Source organism: Quercus robur, chromosome 11 (assembly GCF_932294415.1).
Source record: "Quercus robur chromosome 11, dhQueRobu3.1, whole genome shotgun sequence".
In the NCBI taxonomy this organism is placed as follows: Eukaryota; Viridiplantae; Streptophyta; class Magnoliopsida; order Fagales; family Fagaceae; genus Quercus; species Quercus robur.
In genome coordinates, this window is record NC_065544.1 from 5,264,057 (window position 1) to 5,292,003 (window position 27,947).

Consider the following 27,947-nt stretch of genomic DNA (forward strand, 5'->3'; position numbering starts at 1 on the left):
GGACCCGAATGTGTTGGGCTTCTCCTAATCATCGGGCTTGGTGATAACGGGAACTCAATCGGTCTAAATACAATTGGACCTTCCTCAGGAAGATCCTTTGTGATTGGTTGAAGTTTTAGTATGGGACCGGGGAGGGCGTTATCTAATAGTACTACGTAATAATAAATAGAATACTAAGTACAAAAGTCAATCTTAACTGATCGACCATCGAGGCATTCATTTTCTTCAACAAATCTACGCAGGTTTGAGCTTCTTCACTCAATTTTCTTTCTTCTTTACTTTCCTTCTCCGCAGGTTTGAGCTTAACAACTCTTTTGTTATTTGATTCGTTTTGCTTGCAAGTCTAAATATATTTGTTTTCTTCTTCTTTGGAAATATCGCAGACACATAAAATATGGCTGAAGAATTAAAGAAAAGCTACTTTGAGGTGTTGGGTTTGTGCTGTGCATCAGAGGTAGCATTGGTTGAGAGGATTCTGAAGCAGCTCAATGGAGTCCAAGAAATTTCTGTAATCCTACCCACAAAAACAGTTGTTGTCAACCACACTCATGTCATCTCTGATGTTACCATTGGTACGTCCATGAAATTTTTCCCCCATGTTAAAGTTATTTCAATGACTGTTTTTGTGGGTAGTATTAATTTTGTCAGATAATTACACTGCATATGGTTTTGATCGTTGTTTGATAAATTAGTCAACTTTTTAGTTTTAATCCCGTTGGTAACACACACATCGTATTAAACAATAACTCCATTTAGTATTTTAGTTTATTTTTTCACATTAAACCATAATAGAATCAATTAAAATATTGTCTAGCCATTACACATGATAATTCATGTTTTTGTTTTGTTTTTAATTTTTGACAAGTAGTAGTAACGTCATTGATGCTTTGAGAAAACATAAGTTTAATGTTTAAGGAAGGTTTAATTAAAGTGATGGAAAAGATAACAGGTTATAAGAAGTAATTCTAGCAACAAACAATACTAAGTAAAGAAAAAGATAGTAGGATTGAAAGTAGATACATCACTAATCAATTTGGCTCAAAGAGCTCATGTACTATTCAAATCTAAAAATTCATTAAAAAACTTTTAAAAGATAAGAAAATGTTGCCTAGAAACATTTATAGGCAATTGATAATCGTCTTTATATAGTTAGAAGAAATCTTACTTATAACAATTATATCATTATCATCCAAACTTATTAAAAGTCACATGTTAGTCACATAACATTTTTCAATACCGAACAGTACGGTACAAGTTCGACTCATTTGATAAAACCTCCTAAATCTCAATTCTACCTTGTTTTTGAGAAAACTCATCCTCAAGCTTGGCTTCAATATTTTCCACAATGGATTGGAGTCACTCTTCCCCTAATTTTGTCAGTCTTAAGTACATCAAGAAATAGCTCATTAGTCTTAATATGCCAATAAGAACTTGGACACAATAAACTTGAAAGTCTTTCTTCAAATATTTGTAATGTGAACAAGTCATGTAAAATAAATTACTACCATATGGCATCATACAACTTTTTTCTAAAAATTGGTTCAACATTGTAATTACTCATTCTTTTCATTATTATTCAATGTGGGACTTCACTCACGCATGTGTACCTAATACTATGATACCATAAGAGAGGAATTCTTCTTCCATATCATCATTCTCATGTTCAAAACCACCTTTTTGTATGTCCCACAATTCACAATCCCCTTCTAGATGTTCATATGGTCCCCGTTGCTGAAAAAGTTGTGGAATTACTTACAAATATTCAATCATAGGAAGATATGAGTAATGCTAGAGATACAACCTTTTTATAAAAAAATTTTACAAACTGTTGATGTAGTAAATGGTTATTGATAAATCAAAAAGTTATGTTAATGGTGGGTCTAGATAAAAACCAATAAGAAGTTAGACACATCAATAATTTATAAAAATGTTGTAAAATAGTTTATGTCTGTAGCAAACTATTAAGAAGTTGTACACATTATTATCTATTACACATAATGATCCTGTTAGTTTGATTTATATTAGTTGAGGCACTCAATAAGGTAAGGCTGGAAGCTACTGTTAGACCACAGGAACAAAGCAACTTCCAGAACAAATGGCCAGCCCCAAGTACAATGTTCAGTGGCTTATTTCTTGCACTTTCCTTTTTGAAGTACGTTTATCATCCATTGGAATGGTTGGCTCTTGGTGCGGTTATTGTTGGCCTTCCTACACTCATATTGAGAAGCATAGCATCCATCCGAAATCTTACTCTTAATATCAACATTCTTGTTCTGATGGCAGGTAATAGTTTCCCCTCTTTTTTTCTCCTAAAATAGTCTATTAATTTTAAGAGTAAGATTTAATTAAGCAATGGTTTCCAAAAAAATGGAAGTGAATTTTACATAGGAACCTTGACCAATAAGCCAATTCTCCAGCACATCCTTGACATTCATTAGTTTTCATGATATTATAAAGGTTAACCTTCTAGCAAAGAAATGAGGATGACTAGTATTCAGAGATCAACTTCAACCAAAACGCTTTAGAATGGCCAAAAGTATGTTAACTTCTAGGTGGAAAAGATACCCTTATGACTTATGTGATTTGCAGCCTTAGTTTAAGAGAGTTTTAATGTGTATTATCTTTCTTAACCTGTCTTACATGATTGTATATGATGTTTTGCAGTGATAGGGACACTTGCTTTACAAGATTATTGGGAAGCTGGTACCGTTGTCTTTCTGTTCTCCATTGCTCAATGGCTCGAAACAAGAGCAAGTTACAAGGTCTGACACTAGCTATTTCTATCTCACACACAATTTAATTATTGAATTTCTTACTAATTGGCGTATCACTAATCTTTGTTTCGTCACATGACTAAAAAATATGTAATTTATAAAAAGAAACGCATTGTAACATACAAAATAATGCTATAAATTAATTAATTAAATTAAACTCTTCAACCAATTCACGGGGAGTGTCAGGGCACCCTTGACAAAAAGAAACAAAACAAAATTAAACATTATAAAATATTTGTTTCTCTGTAAAATGTAAAAGCAAAAAAAAAAAAAAAAAAAAAAAAAAAAAAAAAAAAAAAACCTAATAGTTCTTTTATCATAATAATCATTATAGGCATTTTTTGGAAACTATACGGAGCTATATAGTAACACATTTCTTCATATGTGTATCTCTCAATATTTGATTAGCTCAAATAAGGTTGTTGAAGGAAATGGATGTTTTTATTTAGTTCCACCAATATCACATTTTATTTATAAAAAAAAAAATATAATAATAGGAAGAAAAATATTACACATAACATCTAGTCCACCATATAAGTGATGCTTTTGGATAACATAATTATGGTTCTTTACCTATATTGTAAAAGTATGATAAGCCAGCATTTTGTTTTTAATAATTCAATAGCCCAATAGTACATGATAAATGACACCACTATTGCATGATAAGAAAAAGGAAGATTATTACATGATTTCAGTCTTAGGCCGCTTTGGGAAAAGTTTATAAGTATTTTTTATTAATTAAAAAAAGAAAAAAAGCTAAATTACTAAATACATCTTTAAAAAAATTGTATTTACATTTTAATCCCTGAAGTTTTTTTTTTTTTTTTCCTTCAATTTTTGCCTCAAATATTTTTTTTTAAGATATTCAATGTGGGCCTTTTGTTAACTTCTATCTATAAGATTTCTATTAAACCATCAAAATGACGTAGTTACCAACAAAGCCGTCCTCAAGCCAATTGAAATCCAAAAACACATTAAAAAGTTCCACAAAAAAAAAAAAAAAAAAAAAAAAAAAACCACTTCTATACCCTTAGCCAAATCTCAATTCAACCAGCAAATCTTTCCGAAAACTCACTGTAGAGAGTGAAATTTTCAGCCGTTCATGACTAGCCACTTCATAAAGTGCCACATGCTACTTAGTATGTCCCACTATCGTTATTTGGAGACCATCGGAAATTTGCCAAGTGTCACTGAATAAAGAATGTTCAAGAGCTAATCACACGACGACATGTGTTTATATTTAATTTAAAATGACACAAGTAGTCTAATCAGTTGATGTCATATATCAAAAAATAAGGCATGAAATCCCTCCATTTAAATTATAACACGCATCACCAATTAGAGTTAATCCTATGCATTGAACCTTTTTAAGACTCATATAAATAGAGACTGTCAACGGCCTTGTAGGAGTACATTAAGAAGTCTCGAAACTCTACCGAAATCAAGCTCTAAAGCCTCTTAAAATTACATGAACTTCAACTTTTGAATCTGAAGAACATTTAAAGAGGAATCATTTGAATCATCCTCCTCAATCTCAAAGTTCAATGAAATAAGCTCAAGAGGTCCACTCTAAATTAGTGCAGTTCTATGGATTTAACCCTCTAAACCCCTGAAAAACTTCCATTACAAATCTTCAAAAACAAAGAACAGACTAAGAATATTCAAAGAACACACAAAGAACGTGAATAACAAAGAGTTTCTAGCAAGCTTCCAGCTAGAAATTCATTGTAATTCTATTTCTAAAGATCTTTTAATGCATTTTTCAATCAAATGAAAGGACGCTGAGTGTTCAAATAGAGATTGTATTTTAATAAAAGATTTTTTTCAATGAGACCGTATCAAGGAGTTATTTTCTTATAGTGTAATATAATTATAGTGAATTGTACCCACTCACTCATCAACACTAATTTACATTTGTGAAATTATATCAATTGTTTGATTTCCAAAATTGAAATGTTGAGTTTCCACTAACCAAACCAATGCATTTGGCCTAGTTTATGATTTTATGTGTAGCACTATTAGTATTACAAATTTTACTAATTAAACTTACCAAAAAAAAATTTTGAGAAGAACATTAAACTTACTAATTGATATGTCATCAATCACAAAACAATAATTCAAATATATTCATTAATGAGATTGTAGAAATCTACCAATTACATTCATTGTTATATTGATTTCTAAGTTTTATATAGTAAAACTTATAAAACATTTAGCGTTTTCCTTATTTTATCTTTATCAATACAAATATTCTTAAATAAACCTAATAGGAATTAAGCTAGCCATATTTGAACATGTCCCAAGCCATTAGGAACTTCAATTCCTATCAAAGTTGTAATTTTGAAAAATAAAGGTTAGATAAACATACCAAAAAAAAAAACAATTTAAAAAAAAATGTCCTTTTAATTACAAATTTAATATTAATTAATCATAACCATTTCATCACCTCACCAAATTAAACATTCATGGCTATAATTGGAATTTCACATCAAAGCGCTCAAATCATCAAAAGTCCCAAATTTGGCCTAAGGCTTAAACTTAGCGATTTCAGTCGTTTGACAACTCTCAATTCTATTAAAATTTCAATAAATTAAAGTTATAAAAAAATTATAAAAAAAAAAAAAAAAAAAAAAAAAACTCTAGTTTGATGTTCTAATTACATAGTAGTCCAGTCAATTTGAATCATTTGATTATACCATCACTAAACTGAAAAGTACCGAAATTTACATAATAAATATATAATACCTAAAGACGCAATTTTGTTATATTTCCCTAACTTAACCATAATCTAACCTAGTTGGGAGTTTTAAATTTTAATTAAAATCCTTAATTTCATGGTTTAATATCTAGAAGACTAGAATACAAAAACCTCAATTTATTCATAAAAACCTATTTCTAAATTTCTAATTTTTTAATAAATCCTCTAAAAATAATACTCTCAATAAATTGAGAATTTAAATCATCAATTACGGGCATGATCAAGTTAAGGAATTTGCAACCAGAATTCAAACCCCCCCCCCCCCCCCCCCACCCCCCCATAAAAAAAATAAAAAATAAAAAACCAAATCAAGCGTAGGACCTAGCCCTAAAATTGAAATCTCACAATTCCTATTAAAAAACCTTTTTTTTTTTTTTTATCTAAGATAAAATTCAAAACACTTTGAATTAAATAAGACTAACATCTTGAAATAATGGGTTGGATTACATACCAAAACAGCGTTTAATCCAGTCAAAAAATCTATATAATTATAATAAAAAAATATAAATAAACTAAAATTTAAAATTAAAAAAAAAAAAAAAAAAAAAAAACCCATGATAAGAGGAAATAAGATCCCCTTAAGCCCTTGTTACCTTTGAAATAACTCACTTAAAGGTTAAAACCATATGCCAAAGGCCTTGTAACTGAATTGGTACCACTCGATAGACAAAATGCTTGAGGGTCTAGGGGAGAAAGGGTTCGAACTGCGGGATTAATAACATGTTGTAATTATCTCTCAAAAAAAAAAAAAAAAAAAAAGGTTAAAGCTATACAATACTTAGTTGCTATGATACAACATACTTCTTGTTGGGAATTGAATTTACAGCTTCGCTTATGTGTACCTAGATTTAAACCTTTGTTACTGTATTAGTAGTATTTAGTGATTTTGGCTGTCCATATAATATCTCTAACAGAACAATTCAACATTTATTTTTTCATCCATTTATTAGGGAACAATTTATCCAAAAACTTTGAAGCAAAGCAACAGCTCAAAGAATTTACAGCTTCGCTTATGTGTACCTAGATTTAAACCTTTGTTACTGTATTAGTAGTATTTAGTGAAAAGCAAGGAATTGTCTAAACAAAGAAGAAACATAATCACTATAATCAAACAAACAAGCATCTTTAAGCTTTAAACAAAAATTAAACTGATGGCTCGAAGTTTGAAACAAGGCATGTTTTGTCACTTTCAGACTTCTAGGGAGGCTCAGTGTTATAGTTTATCAGTAGATAGCTACTGTTTGATTCCGCAATGACTTCTTAAGAGGACTAGAGATTTGATCCTGGCCGTTAGAATAATGATTAAATGATTAAGTTCACTTTTTTCGAAATGCTTCAATTTTTTAGAGACCAGTGGTTATTTATCATGGTAATAATTTCAGCGTTGATTTGACAAGTTTCTGTCCTTTATTTGCAATGTTTCACTTCAAAGGCTATGGCTACGATGTCATCTTTAACGAGCATGGCTCCTCAAAAAGCCATAATAGCTGAAACTGGAGAACATGTTGATGTCAATGCTGTTGAGATGAACACAGTCCTTGCAGTCAAAGCCGGCGATGTTATTCCAATAGATGGTATTGTTGTTGAAGGGAAATGTGAAGTTGATGAAAAAATGCTGACTGGAGAATCATTTCCTGTCACCAAAGAACTGGACTCAACTGTTTGGGCAGGCACTATTAACCTAAATGGTTGATTATCCTACCTTTTCTTTGTTATAATTTCAGTTAATGGTGAAATTGAAATATTTTTCTTACAGTTCTCAAGTTTCCTCTTCTTTCCTTCTTTCCCTATCAGGTTATATTAGTGTAAAAACTACAGCTTTAGCAAAAGACTCTTTTGTCTCAAGAATGGCAAAGCTAGTAGAGGAGTCGCACAACAAGAAGTCCAGAGCTCAAAGATTCATTGACAATTGTGCAAAGTACTATATTCCTGGTCAGTCCCCTGTCTCTCACTAAGCAAAGTGCTATTATTCTTTCTATTTGAAAGACAAAATGTTCATTTTAAAACATTACTTCGTTGATTTCATAAGTAATTAAACAGAATAGTCATATGAAATTAGGTGTTACCTGCTTGTTGATGTCATAGTAGTACAAAGCTACACAGCCTCGAATGCTTGTGCTAAAAGATCTTCAATTTGTTTCCCTTTGTAATTTGGAGGTTTTTCAAGTAGACAAACATATATGCTTGTGTTAGAGTCTATGTACTATCATTTTAATTTTTTATCCACATTTTCCTACGTTCAATTCTGCAGCGGTTATGTTAATAGCAGCTGCTTTTGCTGTGATTCCGGCTGCACTGAGACTTCCTAACGAAGATTACTGGTTTCATTTGGCAATAGTAGTGCTTGTAAGCACATGTCCATGTGCACTTATCCTCTCTACACCTGTTGTCAATTTCTGTGCACTTTCAAAGGCTGCAACAACTGGACTTCTAGTCAAAGGTGGAGATTATCTTGAGATTCTTGCAAAGGTTAAGACTGTCGCTTTCGACAAAACTGGGACAATAACAAGAGGAGAATTTGTGGTGACTAATTTTCAAGTAATCAGTGATGATGTTAGCCTGAACGCCTTACTCTACTGGTAAACTTGAAACTTTATTCTTTGATGATACCACTTCTTACATTAGATATATGAACCTATAGTATCTAAATAATTAGTTGCAACTGTACCGTACATAGAGTGAGTATATATGAAGGAATATTCAAAAGACACAAGGAAATTGATTCTTGAAATTCAAAAAGTTTCTATTTTGTGACTTTAAAAACTAAAAACACTTATGGAAATTGTGAAGGGTTTCAAGCATTGAGAGTAAATCAAGTCATCCAATGGCAGCTGCACTTGTTGAGTACGGACGCCAACATTCAATTGAACCAAAGCCTGAAAATGTGGAAGACTTTCAAAATTTTCCTGGGGAAGGGGTTTTTGGGAAGATTGATGGGAAAGATATCTATATTGGAAACCGGAGAATTCGTTTGAGAGCTGGGTGTGCAGCAGGTGAATTTCTTTCTTGGTTCAAAAACTAATTTCTAGTAACTCACAGGTGTTACTGATGATTTTGCCTAAGTTTTATATGTTGCTTGTTACTAGAAATAGAATTTCAAAACATGGAAGGAAAAACAAATGGATATATATACTGTGGAGCAACTCTAGTTGGAACATTCAGCCTCTCTGATACTTGTCGATCAGGGGCCATGGAGGCAGTTGAAGAGCTTAAATCATTGGGGATCAAATGTGTCATGCTTACAGGTGATAATCATGCAGCAGCCATGCTTGCACAAGATCAGGTACAAATATAGCAGCTCAAGTTGGTAGTCATGTGAACCAATCATCCCAACCTAACCATAACTGGGTATTATATTTTTTTTGGAAGAAATACACAACCCCCCCCCCCCCCCCCCACATGTGTTTCTCTTCAAAAAATATGGAACGTACTAAAAGTTTTGAATGTAACACTTAATCTATGCAGTGTCGTTTTATGCGTAAGTTGTTAACTATCTATGAAAATCAACAGTGAATTGGTCATGTGATGACAAATGTTCATATTTAGAGCTACATTTTCACATAAAGCAATATCACATGGGCGCCTTTTGTAGGTTACAATCAACTAAACTAGTAAAGTCTTTTGTCGTTAAGTAAAGGACTTGAGTTTGAATCTTACTTATACCAAACACCAATTACTCTTGGCTTAACAATAAAGAAAAATCATCATGGAAAAAACATCATAGGTTCAAATTTATTACATTTATCAAATAAATAAATAAAATATTACACGGGAGTTTTGAGCTACACTAAAAAGATTCTAGTGGTTAAGTGTTATACAATTAACAGTCTTGGTATAAAACAATACTACAAAGAGTGAAGTGTTATACTCAAAACCTCAAAGCAATTTCATGTTTTACGGGGAAACCACGTGAGATCTTGTGTATTTGCCCCTATATTTTTCTTCTGCATATGTTTTTGGCATAAATGTGATCTTGATGGGTTTGCACTGCAGCAATATAAATGTGGTTTAACCGTTAACCAAAAGTTTCCAATTCCACCTAATTGCTTAATTATTTAGCCCTCAACAATCTTCAGCATAGCCATGTTTGTCACTTCATTATTATTTCCATTCATGCCATGTTCTTTGCAGCACGAGTCCACAAATAAATTGAACACACTATTTTAAGATGTGTAAAATTTTCTTTGCAGCTAGGCCATGCTTTAGATGTTGTCCACGCAGAGCTTCTACCTGAAGACAAGGCACGAATAATTGAGGAATATAAGAAAGAAGGACCAACAGTGATGATTGGGGATGGCATTAATGATGCTCTTGCATTAGCCGCAGCTGATGTTGGCATCTCAATGGGAATTTCAGGATCAGCACTTGCAATGGAGACAGGGCATGTGATTCTCATGTCAAATAACATTCAGAAGATACCATTAGCCATCAAACTTGCGAGAAGGACATTAAGGAAACTCATTGAGAATGTCATTGTATCCATCACAACTAAGGGTGCCATCTTAGCATTGGCCTTCGCAGGTTATCCGCTTATTTGGGCATCAGTTCTCACAGATGTTGGGACATGCTTGGTCGTAATTTTCAACAGCATGTTATTGTTGCAAGAGACACCAAAACTTCAAGGAGGGCATTCCAGGTCAAGATATGGCACTTTCTCCGTGCCTTCTTTATTTGGGAAAGGCAAAAGCATAAATCCTGTTGATGGGCAAGGTGGTTATAATGGAGATTATGGGGACTATGAGGCAATAAAATGCAATGATGGATGCTGTGAGAAACTCATTCATGAAGTGGAATCCCCAAGTGGTAAAGGTTGTTCTAACTGTACAGAAGCTAGTTGCAAGGACAAGAAGTTTGCTAACATACCACAAAGTAGTAGTAGTAGTAGCAGCGTTTGTTGTCTACAAAAATGTGAAGCTCAATCTCAAAGCAAAAAATGTGGTCCAGCACAAGGTGCAACCATCAATAATGCCTGTGGCTGTAGCACTGCTGGCCTTCTGGAATCTATAATAAATAATGCTTCTAAGATTTCAGACAATAGAGAGATAAGAGGGTGTTGCAAGCAATTTGCGGAGCAATGTTGTGGTAAGCCTGAGCAATACACAACTAATAGGTTGTCAGAAATTGTGATTGAGTAGATCGATGCTACTTCAGTTTCTTGTATCAGTTGAAATAATAGTTGAATATTTTAATTGGTTGTGCTATTTTAATTGGTTGTGCTATTTTTTTTTCTATTTTATTCTTTTGCTAATGAACCGTTGCACATAGAAGAGAGTAACTGTTCATTAAAAAAAATTGAATTTTAGAAAGGCTGTTGGAGCACTATTTTATGGTTAAACTCTCTAAAATAAAGAAAATTTTGTGTTTGCCTTGGAGAGATGCTCTTGAGCTTATTAAATTAGGGTAGAAAATAACTTTAAAAGAATAAAATTAAAAGAAGAGTAATGAGGGAATAACGGAAAATTCTCATATGAGACGCTCTCATAAGACTTATGTCTCAATGACATGTGGGTCCCACACCTGAATAAAATTAACCATTCTTCCCATTGGTCTAAGAAAGTTGTGCAAATATGTCAAAGTAGAATATCACTCAAATGAGCTTCTAGAAAAGGTTTTAAAAATATATTATCTCAAGGGCATATGTTAACATAACATAATTAATAAAGTTAAACATTTGAATTAGAATACAACACATTTTTTACTTATAAAATTAGAATATTATTTAATACATCTTTTTGGAATATATTTTGCTTATAATATGTTTATACATTTTTAATGTTTATATGATTCTTTTATGTTATGTTTATAACGTATAGCTTATATAAACATAAAAGAGAGGTATACATTTTCATACATAAAAAGTTAGTAATTTTGGCATTATTTTATTTCCATGCTTTTTTAATTACTTTCAACAATAATATTTATATTTTTTAATATAATCTTATGTGATAAATACTATATATAAAAAATATAGAAAGACAACATTTTTTTTCTATAAATTTCTAGGCACTAAAAGAAATAAGAAATCAATCTTACTATATAACATCTTTTAATATAAGGATTTTCTGCATTCCCTCTAATATTTTAACTTTTTTTTAATGTTATTATTTCCTAAGTATCCTAAGAGGCTGGGGAGATAAGTGAGTATGTGGTTGTTTAGAAAACAATCTTTATTTTATATATATATATATATATATATATTGAAAAAGCACATGAGTGTTAGGAAGTTGCCATTGTATACTCTCGTGAGTCAGAAGATAACAGGGGAAAGAGGAGGACGTTGGTCGAGATTTATTAACAGCTAATTCCCATACAAATAGAGCACCTATCAAAAAGATACTCCAAAGACTTCAAGATCGAGGTATCATTAGCCGATCTGAGATTCATCACCTAGATTAAATGAAACAGTTTTTAGTAAGTTCACATCATATTATCTTATTGATGTAAGACAATTAGGAAATTTGCTTACATATATTTGTGGTGGTTTTAAGATTAGAAAAGAAAAGAATTAGAGAGAAATTTGGACTGTTCAAGGACTATATGAATGGTAACCTTAGAAAGAAAAGAAGAAAAGAAAGAGAAGATTATATATATATATATATATATATATATATATATGTATATATGTAAACTCTTTCTTGTACTAGTAGTAATAGGATTCCTACTAGTATTAGGACTACTAGTTTGATTAGTAAAATAAAACTTAATAAATACTTAACTTGGACCCAAAGATAATAAGACTAAGATACTTAGGCTATGTTTGGTAACCCTTTTTTCCTCAATTTTCTGTTTTCAAAAACAATTTTCTGTTTCCTAAGGCAAAAATCTTGTTTGGTAACGCCTCCGCTTCCTCACAAAGGCACAATTGAAAACCTTGATTGAGGGAACCACTTGTAAGGTAAGTGATTGGTCTTCACCGAACTCTCCTTCATGATTTCTTTTTGTTCTTCATCGGATTATACCATTCTTTATCTCGTTATTTTCTCACTCTCCTTTTCTTTTTTCTTTTTTTGTGTGCGTGATTGAGTAGTTTTGTGCGGCTTTCAAAGTTTTTGAAAAGCTTCATAATTGTAGGGACCTAATCACCCAGAGGTACTCCCACATACGTTTCTCTTATTTTTACGTTCTTGTTCTTTTTTTTTTTCCTTTTTTTTGGGGGGGGGGGGGGGGGGGGGTTCTTTTCCTTTTTTCTTTGATTATGGATTATTACAAAATTACTAGAGTTGATTTGTGTTTGATCTAATCTGTTACTATTGAGTATCAATAGTTAATATGAGGTTAATGGTTATTATCAAATGGGTATTTTTGTGTTTCATATGAATCTATCTAGAAGCGCCATAGATAACCTCACGCCATTAAATTGTACACACAAGATAGGAATTAATATCCTAATGTGTCTCTACCCAAATAACACATTTTTTTCTCATAAAATTATAATATTATTTATATACATATTTTGGAATATATTTTACTCATAATATGTTTATACATTTTTAATGTTTATATGATTCTTTTATGTTATGTTTATAACGTATAGCTTATATAAACATAAAGGAGAGGTATACACTCTCATACATAAAAAGTTAGTTATTTTGGCATTATTTTATTTCCATTTTTTTTAATTACTTTCAACAATAATATTTATATTTTATAATATAATCTTATGTGATAAATACTATATATATATATATATATATAATATAATATAATATAGAAAGACAACATTTTTTCTATTAATTTCTAGGCACTAAAAGAATTAAGAAATCAATCTTATGATATAACATCTTTTAATATAAGGATTTTCTGCATTCCCTCGAATATTTTAACTTTTTTTTAATGTTATATTTCGTAAGTCTCCTAAGAGGCTGGGGAGATAAGTGAACATGTAGTTTAGAAAACAATCTTTATTTTATCTTTATTAATTACATACATACATACATACATATATACATATATATATATATATATATATATATATTGAAAAAGCACATGATTGTTAGGAAGTTGCCATTGTATACTCTCGTGAGTCAGAAGACGGCAGGGGAAGGAGAAGGACACTGGACTGGATTTATCAGCAGCAAAATCCCATACAGATAGAGCACCTATCAAAAAGATACTCCAAAGACTTCGGGATCAAGGTATCATTTGCCAATTTGAGATTCATCACCTAGATTAAATGAAACGATGTAGTTTTTAGTAAGTTCACATCATATTATTTTACTGATGTAAGATAATTTAGGAAATTTGCTTATGTGTATTTGTGGTGGTTTAAGGGTTAGGAAAGAAGAAGAATTAGAGAGAAATTTGGACTGTTCAAGGGCTGTATGAATGGAAAAATTAGAAAGAAAAGAAGAAAAGAAAGAGAAGAGTTTATATATATATACACACACACACATATAAACTCTTTCTTGTACTAGTAGTAATAGGATTCTTTCTAGTATTGGGACCACTAGTTTGACTAGTAAAATAAAACTTAATAAATACTTAACTTGGACCCAAGGATAATAAGCCTAAGATACTTAGAATACCTAGAAGATCCTAGACTCAACTAAATTACCTTTAAAAAAAATATCCTTAATTTGCAAGACTTGTTGAAATTACAGATTTTCCCCTAAGTATAAAATTGATCATAACTATTGAAATAAAAACTTGAATTAAAAACCGTTTAAACCCTAAAGATTCATAGTTAGACCATCAAAATTTCATGACCTTCACTTCAATTGGACTTCACACGTGGACACCATAAAATAATTCTTGGATAGGTACTTGCAAAGTAATAACACATTAATCTTCCATGGCTTCATCACTTATTAGAAGATAGATAAATAAAAATTTGTCACTATCATGTCTCCAAATTCTTAAGAAAAGATAGAAATTTATTAAGGAAAAATACATTTTTCTACCCTAAATTTTGATTTTGATTACACTTAATCCTCAAATTATCAAAAACACGATCAACCTACAGTTTTAAAATTACGTTACAATTAACTAGACTTGACAAAATTGGACTCAAGCCCAATAACCTAACCCAAACCCAAAAAAATACCCAACCTAGCCCAAAGTATAGGGGAAAGAAAAAGGATGAGTTGTACGTGACCTGCTTAACTATGGGTCAGGTTGGTTTTTTAAGTGATTTTTTCCACCTTTTAGATTTCAAGTGGAAAATACAGTACATTCATATACCATACCTAAAAAAAAAATTATGGACCATTAAATTTAGTATTTTTTTTTCTTCTGTTATTTATTGTGATGGAGAACTATGGATTGTGTAAGCTTAAGAATTTATGTATTATTTAGCTTTTATTTTTGAGTAATTTGTTAGTTGTTCTCTTTGAGCATTCAATCATGTGTTTCAATAGTTCAGAAGGTTCAATATAATCGAGATCGTACTTTAGGGTGAAAAAGTATATTTCCCAATTTAATAACATCCTTGAAGCTTAGTGTTCTAAAAATGCAATTTCAACTTCAGATAATTTATTTTCCTACAAAAACTTTAAATCATAACCCACTCTAAGATTTTTGTAGCTCAATAGACACCTCTCGGTGTTTCTAATGGAGACATATAAGATTCAAATCTCCCGTCTCCTAACAATAGAATAATAAAATAAATAAATAAAAACAGCCCCTCTCTCCATAAACTTTCTTCAATTGCATTCTATATAGATTTCTGCTAGTTGGTAGCTCATGAAATGCACATTGTATTCTAATTTGGGTTTGCATTTGCCTATGACCTCGTTTCGTATTTGAATTCTCATTTTTGTTTTCATATTATGAGTCTTGGTTACTATGTCAATTAGACTATTAAAAAAAAAAAAATCAATAAGGAAATATTGCATATAAGAAAGAAAATGCTCAACCATCAAAGAAAAAAACCAAGGCTTGCTCACTCCTTAAATGGATTAAGACTTATTCCTACTTAGGAGAGAAAGAAAATAATATATTTTGGTAATATTTCATAACTAGTCACTAACCCGTGCAATGTACGGGATAGTTATACAAATATTAAAACTATTTAGTTTACTTGAAGGTACTATGACTTGAAAACAATAACAAAAAAGGCTACATGAATGCAATCCATATACAGTTAAATCCATTACTAAAAGGTGCTCTTACATTTTCTTTGATAAGTACTAATAATTTTAGAAGAAAAAATAATTACTACACAGTATAAACATATAATTCTTTTAATATAGTGACCTCTTAAAATTAAGCCTATGACATCTACCTAACTCCAAAAGTTCTTACATTTAGGAACTTTGAACAATCTTTTTTCATATGAGATTAGTAAAAAAGGTTCAAATCATTGTCATTATGTGCAAAGATACAATGGTAATGATACGAAAGATGGACAAAAAAATTCTTCAAATTAGTTAATGAATATAGGCCCAGCAAAGTAAATCTAGAAGACATTATGTCCGCATAGTACAATAAGCAAACTAAGATTATGATAATTGATGAATGGAAAATGAATGTGGCGGCAATCATGAAACTAAGTTATAGGTTAAAAGTTTCAACTCTCATATCTTCAAATAATATATGGGGTTCAATCCTCGCTTACACCAAAAACTGATTGATGTCTTGGTCTGATGATTAAGAGCTATCATCAGGAGCGGATCTCATAGGTTAAAATTCTCTCAAAAAAAAAATAATAGGCCATATTAAATTTGAAATTTGCATAAGAAATTTTAGAGCAAACCTTATTCTGGGTTTTTGCATCTATTGGACTTGATTCTCAAAACTTTTATTTCCTACCCAACACTACTAGTTTGATTCCAGAGAAGAAAACTTGTACCCCATTTAAGATAGAAAATTTTAAGTTTAAAAAAGGTAAAGGGAAATCACCAACCCAAGTTGAAGCTTAATCCTATTTATAGGGAAGATGCTATAATAACCACTACTTAGAGCATTCGCATCAGAAAATTCTACTATATCCTATTTTACCATTTCAAAAAGTCATTTTATCAATTATACAATACCATTTTACAATATATCCAGCATCCCAACTTTTATTTTCCTATTCTACTCATTAAAATAATATATCAACACAATAAAATATATTTTTCCTTTTTCGTTTTTTCCCAATTTTCTCCTCCACCTTCCTTCAACCTTTATCATCGCACCTCCACTGCCCAATCACCATCACCGCACCCCCACCATGCCCACCACGCCACCACTGCCCACCAAAATTCCACCGGAACAAAAACCCATATTAAAAAAAATTAAAATAATAAAATAAAAAATAAAAAAACCAACGTCATAACAGAAACCCAGCAACACCGGACTCACCAACAGAAACCCAGCGTCACAACAGAAACCCAAAAACATAGCAAAACTCATCGGAATCCACCCCCATCTCCACCACGCATGACCTCGCCATGACCCACGCCGATCTCCACCAAACCCATCACTAATCTGAGCAACCCAGAAACCCAGCAACACCGAACCCAAACACTGGTGATCTTTGACGACCAACAAAACCCAGCAACACCGGACTTGAGAGAACCACAACCCACAACCCACTTTAGCCATACCCACCTCTTCCTTTAAGAACCGGTCACAGCAAAAAAAAAGAAACCCACAGAACCCGCCAATCCACCGGCGTGGAGGCCCAACCACCGACACAAAGAGAGAGAGTATGAGTTGAGAGCAATTCACAGAGAGAGAGGGAGACGAGAGGAAAGAGAGAGAGTTGAGAAGTCAGACATAGAGGAGAGAGAAAGAATAAATTAGATAAAAAATATATCCAATAGTCTATAGTGCCATTCTACATGTAGAATGGCACTATAGCAAGATTGTAAAAAAATTTACAATTCTGGATGTGGGAGGTTTTTGAGGAAAAAATGCTAAATAAACCTTACATATGGCATTTACAATATGGGGTGCAAATGCTCTTATCGGGTTTCCCCAATAGCCCAACACTATCATTACATCCCACAACCTATTAATCATCTACTATTACAATAATCCATCTTAGAAAAACTTCCTTTTCACCTACTAAATGGGATTTCAAGAGGAGAAATACCTCATATTTCCATCATTCAAATGGTTATTTGCAAATATAAGATGAACCCAATGCAAGATCTTTATCCAACCTATTTAAATTATCCATAAAATTCAACTAAGACATTTTTTTAAGAATGTGCAGTTCACTTTAAAGAACAGATAAATAATACAAAGAAAAGAAATTATCTTCCCCGCAAATGAGGGAGATCATAGTATGAAAAACAAAAGAGAGGCAAACCAATTGCAAACCAAAAAGATGGTTAAACCTAAAAAGTTTTGTCCTTCCATGTAATACCTAAGCAGCAAAACAAAGGTAATATACCCTTTTGTCGAATGTTGATTGCAAATTTTCTAACCACCTAAATTTTCTCATTCTATTAATGCAACATTCATTATCAGCAGCTTGACTTGACTACGAAAAGTGAGAAGCAAAATCATATGAAACCAACATGTTCTTCAGAACCAAATAGTATTAGAAAAAGTACCAAGCTTTAGAGGCCAAGACTTGGGCTAGCAGAGGCTACAAACAAAGAGAGCGAGACTGAGAGAAAAGGTGAAGGGTTTGGCCAAGATGCTCTGTGTTTAAGCCAAAGAGAAAGGGATGAGGGGCAGCGTGAAGAAAGAAGAGTAAACCTTAAGAAGTGGTGGGATGGTTAGCTTTTAAATATTCAAGATTCAACAACTAAACATTTGGACATAAGAAGAGGCTAGGAAAAAAGAAGAGAAAGTGAAAGACGATAGGTTATTAGAGTTAAAGTTTGGTTAAAGAGTTGGGATGTTTCTTTTTCAAAAAAAATAAAACATCTATAATTTATATAAGAAGATTCCCCTCTTTGAATTGAACTTCTATATGGTTCAAAAATAATCTCATTAATGAAGGGTGACTTCTTTTAGAAATAGGGTCATAAATATCAAATTATAAATTTTATTTTGAATTCAAAAAGAGAACTCCGAAAAATTTAAAAAAAAAATTTCCTTCACATTTATCTTTTTATTCCCTAAAATTTAGCTTTTATTTATTTCTTTTTTATAGTAGATGTAAATTATTAACCTTTATCCAAAAAAATAGAAAAGCCTCTGAGCACTCTGAGCACACACATTAGTAAATACATAAATAATATGGGTGATGATGTGAAAAATTGTGAAGCCGATCAATAAATGTTAAAAAATTTTGGTTTTATAATATATATATATATATATATACTATAGGAATTATCAATAGCCATTTATAATTGTATATGGTACTATTCATTAGTCTACTTACTTCAAATAACCTTTGAATATCTCAGTCTAAGGACTGTAGGGTAGAGATTGTGTGTCAGCAGATTGTAATTGAAGATGATGGGGAGTTATGCTTCTTTCTTTCTCGTATCTTTTGTTAACACCTGCTGTTCTGCCTCTCCATTCTTTCTACAGAAGGCTCAAAGGTGATTCTTGACCTCTCTTCTTTCTTTTTTACTACTGTTCATTTTTACAAGGGGCTGGGCCTTCCACCATGGACTCTTTTGGGCCATTTCCCATTTCGTGGGTTTTTTTAGAAAAAAATTTGCAACTTACTCGTATGTGGTTTGATCGAAATTTAAATTACCTACTTGTAATTTGAAATTTGACATTTTATCTACTTAAGATTAGTTCAATTAGAGTTTCATAACCCATTTTTGTTAAAAACATAACTAAATATGTAATTTTGCTCCACTTTTATGTCTCTCTCCTCTAAAAACGCAAAAAACATAAAAATACAAGACCGAATAAGATTAAAAATAACTCAATGGAACACTTACATCATAAGATTTCAAACCTAAGATAGACAAGTTGTAATTTGCCAAAAAAAAAAAAAAAAAAAACCTTCTTGGATTTCTTTTTATTTGAAGGCCTTTTTCTAATAGTACTTTTGGACCCAAATGTGTTGGGCTTTTCCTAAGCATCGGGCTAGGTAATAAGTGGAACTCAATCAGTCTAATATAATATAGTTGAAGTTTTAGTGTGGGGCCAAATACTACTTAATAATAAATAGAATACTCACTGACTAAGTACAGGAGTCAACCTTAACTGATTGAGCTTCTTCAGTCAATTTTCTTCAACAAACCAAAGGAAAGGAGAGCTTCTTCAATCAATTTTGTTTCTGCTTTACTTTCCTTCTCCTTATGTTTGAGCTTGGTAACTCTTTTGTTCAGGTTTCCTTCTTTTTCTTTTTCCTCTATTTGATTCGTTTTGCTTGCAATTCTAATGTTCTATGACTACCCCCATTTGTGTAATTAAGCTAACATATTTGTTTTCTTCTTCTTCTTTGGAAATAGCAGACACATAAAATATGGCTGAAAAGTTAAAGAAAAGCTACTTTGAGGTGTTGGGTTTGTGCTGTGCATCAGAGGTAGCATTGGTTGAGAGGATTCTGAAGCAGCTCAATGGAGTCCAAGAAATTTCTGTAATCCTACCCACAAAAACAGTTGCTGTCCACCACACTCATGTCATCTCTGACGTTACCATTGGTAAGTCCATGAAAATTTTCCCCCGTATTAAAGTTATTTCAATGAATGTATTTGTGGGTAGTATTAATCTTGACAGATAATTACACTGCATATGGTTCGTTGTTTGATAAATTAGTCAACTTTTTAGTTTTAAGAGAAATTCTATAATTCTTACATTTTTCTTTGGGTATGGTAGCTCTATTAGTAATAAGGTTGCCCATTACAGTACCTTAGTTGCATTTGTTGCTATCTATCTCAAAAAAAAAATAAAAAAAATAAAAAATAAAAAAATAAAAAAAAAAAATCTTAATGCCGTTGGTAACACACACATCGTATTAAATAATAACTCCATTTACTATTTTAGTTTATTTTTTCACATTAAACCATAATGAATCAATTAAAATATTGTCTAGCCATGACACATGATAATTCATGTTTTTGTTTTGTTATTAATTTTTGACAAGTAGTAGTAAGGTCATTGATGCTTTGAGAAAACATAGGTTTTAATGTTTAAGGAAGGTTTAATTAAAGTGAAGGAAAAGATAACAGGTTATAAGAAGAAATTCTAGCAACAAACAATATTAAAGTAAAGGAAAAGATAGTAGGATTGAAATTAGATACATCACTAATCAATTTGGCTCAAAGAGCTCAAGTAATATTCAAATCTAAAAATTCATTAAAAAAAATTAAAAGATAAGAAAATGTTGCCTAGAAACATTTATAGGCAATTGAAAATCATCTTTATATAGTTAGAAGAAATCTTACTTATAAAAATTATATCATTATCATCCAACTTTATTAAAAGTCACGTGTTAGTCACATAACGTTTTACAATACCGACTGGTACAGTACAAGATCGACTCCTTTGATAAAACCTCCTAAATCTCGATTCTACCTTGTTTTTGAGAAAACTCATCCTCAAGTTTGGCTTCAATATTTTCCACAATGGATTGGAGTCACTCTTCCTCTAATTTTGTCAGTCTTAAGTACATCAAGAAATAGCTCATTAGTCTTAATATGCCAATAAGAACTTGGGCATTATAAGCTTGAAAGTCTTTCTTCAAATATTTGTTACGTGAACATGCAAGTCCAGTAAAAAAAAATTACTACCATATGGCATCAAACAACTTTATTCTAAAAATTGGCTCAACATTGTAATTACTCATTATTTTCATTATTATTCAATATGGAACTTCACTCACACGTGTGTTCCTAATACTATGATACCATGAGAGATGAATTCTTCTTCCATATCATCATTCTCATCTTCAAAACCACATTTTTGTATGTCCCATGATTCGCAATCCCCTTCAAGATATCCATATGGTCCCCATTGTTGAAAAACTTATGGAATTACTTACAAATATTCAATCCTAGGAAGATATGAGTAATGTTAGAGATACAACTTTCTTACAAAAAAATTTTACAAACTACTGATGTAGTGAGTGGTTATTAGTAAATGAAAAAGTGATGTTAATAGGAGATCTAAATGAAAACCAATAAAAAGTTGGATACATCAATAATTTATAAAAATATTGTAAAATAGTTTATAGCTGTGGCAAACTATTAAGAAGTTAGACACATTATTATCTATTACACATAATGATCCTATTAGTTTGATTTGTATTAGTTGAGGCACTCAATAAGGTAAGGCTGGAAGCTACTATTAGGCCACAGGAACAAAGCAACTTCCAGAACAAATGGCCAGCCCCAAGTACAATGTTCAGTGGCTTGTTACTTGCACTTTCCTTTTTGAAGTACGTTTATCATCCATTGGAATGGTTGGCTCTTGGTGCGGTTATTGTTGGCCTTCCTACACTCATATTGAGAAGCATAGCATCCATCCGAAATCTTATTATTAATATCAACATTCTTGTTCTGATGGCAGGTAATAATTTTCCCATCCCCTTCTTTTTTTCTTTTTGTTTTCTCCTAAAATAGTCTATTAGTTTTAAGAGTAAGATTTAAGCAATGGTTTCAAAAAAAAAATGGAAGTGAATGTTATATATGAACCTTCGCCAAAAAGCCAATTCTCCAGCACATCCTTGACATTCATTAGTTTTCATGGTACTATAAAGGTTAACCCTTATAGCAAAGATATGAGGATGATTAGTATTCAGAGATCAACTTCAACCAAAATGCTTTAGAATGGCCAAAAGTATGTTAACTTCTAGGTGGAAAAGATGCCCTTATGACTTATGTGATTTGCAGCCTTAGTTTAAGAGAGTTTTAATGTGTATTATCTTTCTTAACCTGTCTTACATGATTGTATATGATGTTTTGCAGTGATAGGGACACTTGCTTTACAAGATTATTGGGAAGCTGGTACCGTTGTCTTTCTGTTCTCCATTGCTCAGTGGCTTGAAACAAGAGCAAGTTACAAGGTCTGACACTAGCTATTTCTATCTCACACATAATTCAATTATTGAATTTCTAACTAACTGGCATATCACTAATCTTTGTTTCATCACATGATTAAAAAATATGTAATTTATAAAAAGAAAACACATTTTTACATACAAAATAATGCTATAAATTAATTAATTAAATTAAACCCTTCAACCAATTCACATGGAGTGTGACGGCTCCTTGACAAAAAAGAAACATAACGAAATTAAACATTATAAAATGTTTGTTTCTCTGTAAAACGTAAATAAAATAAAATAAATAAACAAAACTAATAGTTTTTTTATCATAAGAATCATTATAGGCATTTTCTGGAAACTATAATAAATATAATACCTAAAGAAACAATTTTGTTATATTTCCCATAATCTAACCGAGTTGGGAGTTCTAAATTTTAATTAAAATCCTTTATTTCATGGTTTAATATCTAGAAGACTAGAACACAAAAACCTCAATTTATTCATAAAAACCTATTTCTAAATTTCTAATTTTTTAATAAATCCTCCAAAAATAATACTCTCAATAAATTGAGAATTTAAATCATCAATTACAAGCATGATCAAGTTAAGGAATTTGCAATCAGAATTCAACCCCCCACCCCCCCCCCCCCCCCCCCCACAAAAAAAAAAAAAAACCAAGTCAAGCATAGGACCTAGCCCTAAAATTGAAATCTCACAATTCCTATTAAAAAACTTTCTTTCCTTTTTTTTATCTGAGATAAAATTCAAACCACTTTGAATTAAATAAGACTAACATCTTGAAATAATGGGTTGGATTACATACCAAAACAGCGTTTAATCCAGTCAAAAAATCTATATAATTATAATCAAAAATATAAATAAACCAAACTAAAAAAATAAAAATAAAAAACCCATGGTAAGAGGAAATAAGATCCCCTTAAGCCCTTATTGCCTTTGAAATAACCCACTTAAAGGTTAAAGCTATACAATACTTAGTTGCTATGATACAACATACTTCTTATTGGGAATTGAATTTGAAGATTCTTACTGTAATTCAATCACGTGGCCAAAAGGTTTAGCATCAATGATTTTGGCTGTCCATATAATATCTCTAACAGAAAAATTCAACATTTATTTTTTCATCCATTTATTGGGGAACAATTTATCCAAAAACTTTGAAGCAAAGCAACAGCTCAAAGAATTTACAGCTTCGCTTATGTGTACCTAGATTTAAACCTTTGTTACTGTATTAGTAGTATTTAGTGAAAAGCAAGGAATTGTCTATACAAAGAAGAAACATAATCACTATAATCAAACAAACAAGCATCTTTAAGCTTTAAACAAAAATTAAACTGATGGCTGGCAGTTTGAAACAAGGCATGTTTTGTCACTTTCAGATTTCTAGGGAGTCTTAGTGTTATAGTTTATCAGTAGATAGCTACTGTTTGAATCCGCAATGACTTCTTAGAGGACTAGAGATTTGATCCTGACCATTAGAATAGTGATTAAATGATTAAGTTCACTTTTTTCGAAATGCTTCAATTTTTTAGAGACAAGTGGTTATTTATCATTGTAACAATTTCAGCGTTGGTTTACAAGTTTCTGTCCTTTATTTGCAATGTTTCACTTCACAGGCTATGGCTACGATGTCATCTTTAACAAGCATGGCTCCTCAAAAAGCCATAATAGCTGAAACTGGAGAACATGTTGATGTCAATGCTGTTGAGATGAACACAGTCCTTGCAGTCAAAGCCGGCGATGTTATTCCAATTGATGGTATTGTTGTTGAAGGGAAATGTGAAGTTGATGAAAAAATGCTGACTGGAGAATCATTTCCTGTCACCAAAGAACTGGACTCAACTGTTTGGGCAGGCACTATTAACCTAAATGGTTAAATATCCTACCTTTTCTTTTTTATAATTTCAGTTAATGGTGAAATTGAAATATTTTTCTTACAGTTCTCAAGTTTCCTCTCTTTCCTTCTTTCCCTATCAGGTTATATTAGTGTAAAAACTACAGCTTTAGCAAAAGACTCTTTTGTCTCAAGAATGGCAAAGCTAGTAGAGGAGTCGCACAACAAGAAGTCCAGAGCTCAAAGATTCATTGACAATTGTGCAAAGTACTATATTCCTGGTTATTCCCCTGTCTCTCGCTAAAAAGAGTGCTATTATTCTTTCTATTTGAAAGACAAAATGTTCATTTTAAAACATTACTTCATTGATTTCATAATTAATTAAACAGAATAGTCATTTATCTTTATGAAATTAGGTGTTACCTGCTTGTTGATGTCATAGTAGTACAAAGCTACACAGCCTCAAATGCTTGTGCTAAAAGATCTTCAATTTGTTTCCCTTTGTAATTTGGAGGTTTCTCAAGTAGACAAACATATATGCTTGTGTTAGAGTTTTTGTACTATCATTTTAATTTTTATCCACATTTTCCTATGTTCAATTCTGCAGTGGTTATGTTAATAGCAGTTGCTTTTGCTGTGATTCCGGCTGCACTGAGACTTCCTAACGAAGATTACTGGTTTCATTTGGCAATAGTAGTGCTTGTAAGCACATGTCCATGTGCACTTATCCTCTCTACACCTGTTGTAAATTTCTGTGCACTTTCAAAGGCTGCAACAACTGGACTTCTAGTCAAAGGTGGAGATTATCTTGAGATTCTTGCAAAGGTTAAGACTGTTGCTTTCGACAAAACTGGGACAATAACAAGAGGAGAATTTGTGGTGACTAATTTTCAAGTAATCAGTGATGATGTTAGCCTGAACGCCTTACTCTACTGGTAAACTTGAAACTTTATTCTTTGGTCATACCACTTTTTACATTAGATATATGAATCTATAGTATCTAAATAATTAGTTGCAACTGTACCGCACATAGAGTGAGTATATATGAAGGAATATTCAAAAGACAGAAAGGAAATTGATTCTTGAAATTCAAAGAGTTTCTATTTTGTGACTTTAAAAACTAAAAACACTTATGAAAATTGGGAAGGGTTTCAAGCACTGAGAGTAAATCAAGTCATCCAATGGCAGCTGCACTTGTTGAGTACGGACGACTACATTCAATTGAACCAAAGCCTGAAAATGTGGAAGACTTTCAAAATTTTCCTGGGGAAGGAGTTTTTGGGAAGATTGATGGGAAAGATATCTATATTGGAAACCGGAGAATTCGTTTGAGAGCTGGGTGTGCAGCAGGTGAAATTCTTTCTTGGTTCAAAAATTAATTTCTAGTAACTTACAGTTGTTACTGATGATTTTGCCTTTGTTTTATATGTTGCTTGTTACTAGAAATAGAATTTCAAAACATGGAAGGAAAAACAAATGGATATATATACTGTGGAGCAACTCTAGTTGGAACATTCAGCCTCTCTGATACTTGTCGATCAGGGGCCATGGAGGCAGTTGAAGAGATTAAATCATTGGGGATCAAATGTGTCATGCTTACAGGTGATAATCATGCAGCAGCCATGCTTGCACAAGATCAGGTACAAATATAGCAGCTCAAGTTGGTAGTCTTGTGAACCAATCATCCCAACCTAACCATAACTGGGTATTATATTTTTTTTGGAAGAAATACACACCCCCCCCCCCCCCCCCCCACACATGTGATTCTCTTCCAAAAAAATGGAACCTATTGAAAGTTTTGGATGTAACACTTAACCCATGCAGTGTTGTTTTATGTGTAAGTTGTTAAATATCTGTGAAAATCAACAGTGAATTGGTCATGTGATGACAAGTGTTCATATTTAGAGCTACATTTTCACATAAAGCAATATCACATGGGCGCCTTTTGTAGGTTACAATCAACTAAACAGGTAAAGTCTCTCGTCGTTTAGTAAAGGACTTGAGTTTGAATCTTGCTTATACCAAACACCAATTACTCTTGGCTTAATGATAAAGAAAAATCATCATGGAAAAAACATCATAGGTTCAAATTTATTGTATTTATCAAATAAATAAATAAAATATTACATGGGAGTTTTGAGCTACACTAAAAAGATTCTAGAGGTTAAGTGTTACGCAATTAACAGCCTTTGTATAAAACAATACTACAAAGAGTTAAGTGTTATACTCAAAACCTCAAAGCAATTTCATATTTTACAGGGAAACCACGTGAGATTTTGTGTATTTTCCCCTATATTTTTCTTCAGCATATGTTTTTGGCATAAATGTGATCTTGATGGGTTTGCAGCTATATAAATGTGGTTAAACCGTTAACCAAAAGTTTCCAATTCCACCTAATTGCTTAATTATTTAGTCCTCAACAATCTTCGGCATAGCCATGTTTGTCACTTCATTATTATTTCCATTCATGCCATGTTCTTTGCAGCATGAGTCCACAAATAAATTGAACACACTATTTTAAGATGTGTAAAATTTTCTTTGCAGCTAGGCCATGCTCTAGATGTTGTCCACGCAGAGCTTCTACCTGAAGACAAGGCACGAATAATTGAGGAATATAAGAAAGAAGGACCAACAGTGATGATTGGGGATGGCATTAATGATGCTCTTGCATTAGCCGCAGCTGATACTGGCATCTCAATGGGAATTTCAGGATCAGCACTTGCAATGGAGACAGGGCATGTGATTCTCATGTCAAATAACATTCAGAAGATACCATTAGCCATCAAACTTGCGAGAAGGACATTAAGGAAACTCATTGAGAATGTCATTGTATCCATCACAACTAAGGGTGCCATCTTAGCATTGGCCTTCACAGGTTATCCACTTATTTGGGCATCAGTTCTCACAGATGTTGGGACATGCTTGGTCGTAATTTTCAACAGCATGTTACTGTTGCAAGAGACACCAAAACTTCAAGGAGCGCATTCCAGATCAAGATGTGGCACTTTCTCCATGCCTTCTTTATTTGGGAAAGGCAAAAGCATAAATCCTGTTGATGGGCAAGGTGGTTATAATGGAGATTATGGGGACTATGAGGCAATAAAATGCAATGATGGATGCTGTGAGAAACTCATTCATGAAGTGGAATCCCCAAGTGGTAAAGGTTGTTCTAATTGTACAGAAGCTAGTTGCGAGGACAAGAAGTTTGCTAACATACCACAAAGTAGTAGTAGTAGTAGTAGTAGCAGCGTTTGTTGTCTACAAAAATGTGAAGCTCAATCTCAAAGCAAAAAATGTGGTACAACACATGGTGCAACCATCAATAATGCCTGTGGCTGTAGCACTGCTGGCCTTCTGGAATCTATAGTAAATAATGCTTCTAAGATTTCAGACAATAGAGAGATAAGAGGGTGTTGCAAGCAATTTGCGGAGCAATGTTGTGGTAAGCCTGAGCAATACACAACTAATAGGTTATCAGAAATTGTGATTGAGTAGATGCTACTTCAGTTTCTTGTATCCGTTGAAATAATAGTTCAATATTTTAATTGGTTGTGCTATTTTAATTGGTTGTGCTATTTGTTTTTTTTTTTTCTATTTTATTCTTTTGTTAATGAACCGTAGCACATAGAAGAGAGTAACTGTTCATTAAAAAAAAATATGAATTTTAGAAAGGCTGTCGGAGCACTATTTTATGGTTAAACTCTCTAAAATAGAGAAAATTTTGTGTTT

At 32.1% G+C, this 27,947-nt stretch overlaps 1 protein-coding gene across 11 annotated transcripts; it reads left to right on the plus strand.

Annotated features, from left to right (window-relative positions):
- The first annotated feature begins 191 nt into the window (after positions 1-191).
- Positions 192-27,781, plus strand: LOC126707544 (putative inactive cadmium/zinc-transporting ATPase HMA3). 11 transcript variants are annotated; one of them, XM_050407251.1, is made up of 11 exons: positions 192-242; positions 384-572; positions 2,026-2,283; positions 2,665-2,762; positions 6,965-7,220; positions 7,327-7,464; positions 7,784-8,111; positions 8,323-8,525; positions 8,619-8,815; positions 9,723-10,642; positions 27,689-27,781. In XM_050407251.1, the coding sequence occupies exons 2-11, from the start codon at positions 395-397 to the stop codon at positions 27,711-27,713; spliced, it is 2,601 nt and encodes an 866-aa protein (XP_050263208.1). In that variant the 5' UTR covers positions 192-242; positions 384-394; the 3' UTR covers positions 27,714-27,781. The 11 variants fall into 11 exon arrangements, with proteins under 11 accessions (XP_050263208.1, XP_050263200.1, XP_050263202.1 ...); XM_050407243.1 differs by having other exon boundaries at positions 9,723-10,168; positions 27,209-27,781; XM_050407245.1 differs by having other exon boundaries at positions 9,723-10,053; positions 27,094-27,781.
- Positions 27,782-27,947: the final 166 nt, after the last annotated feature.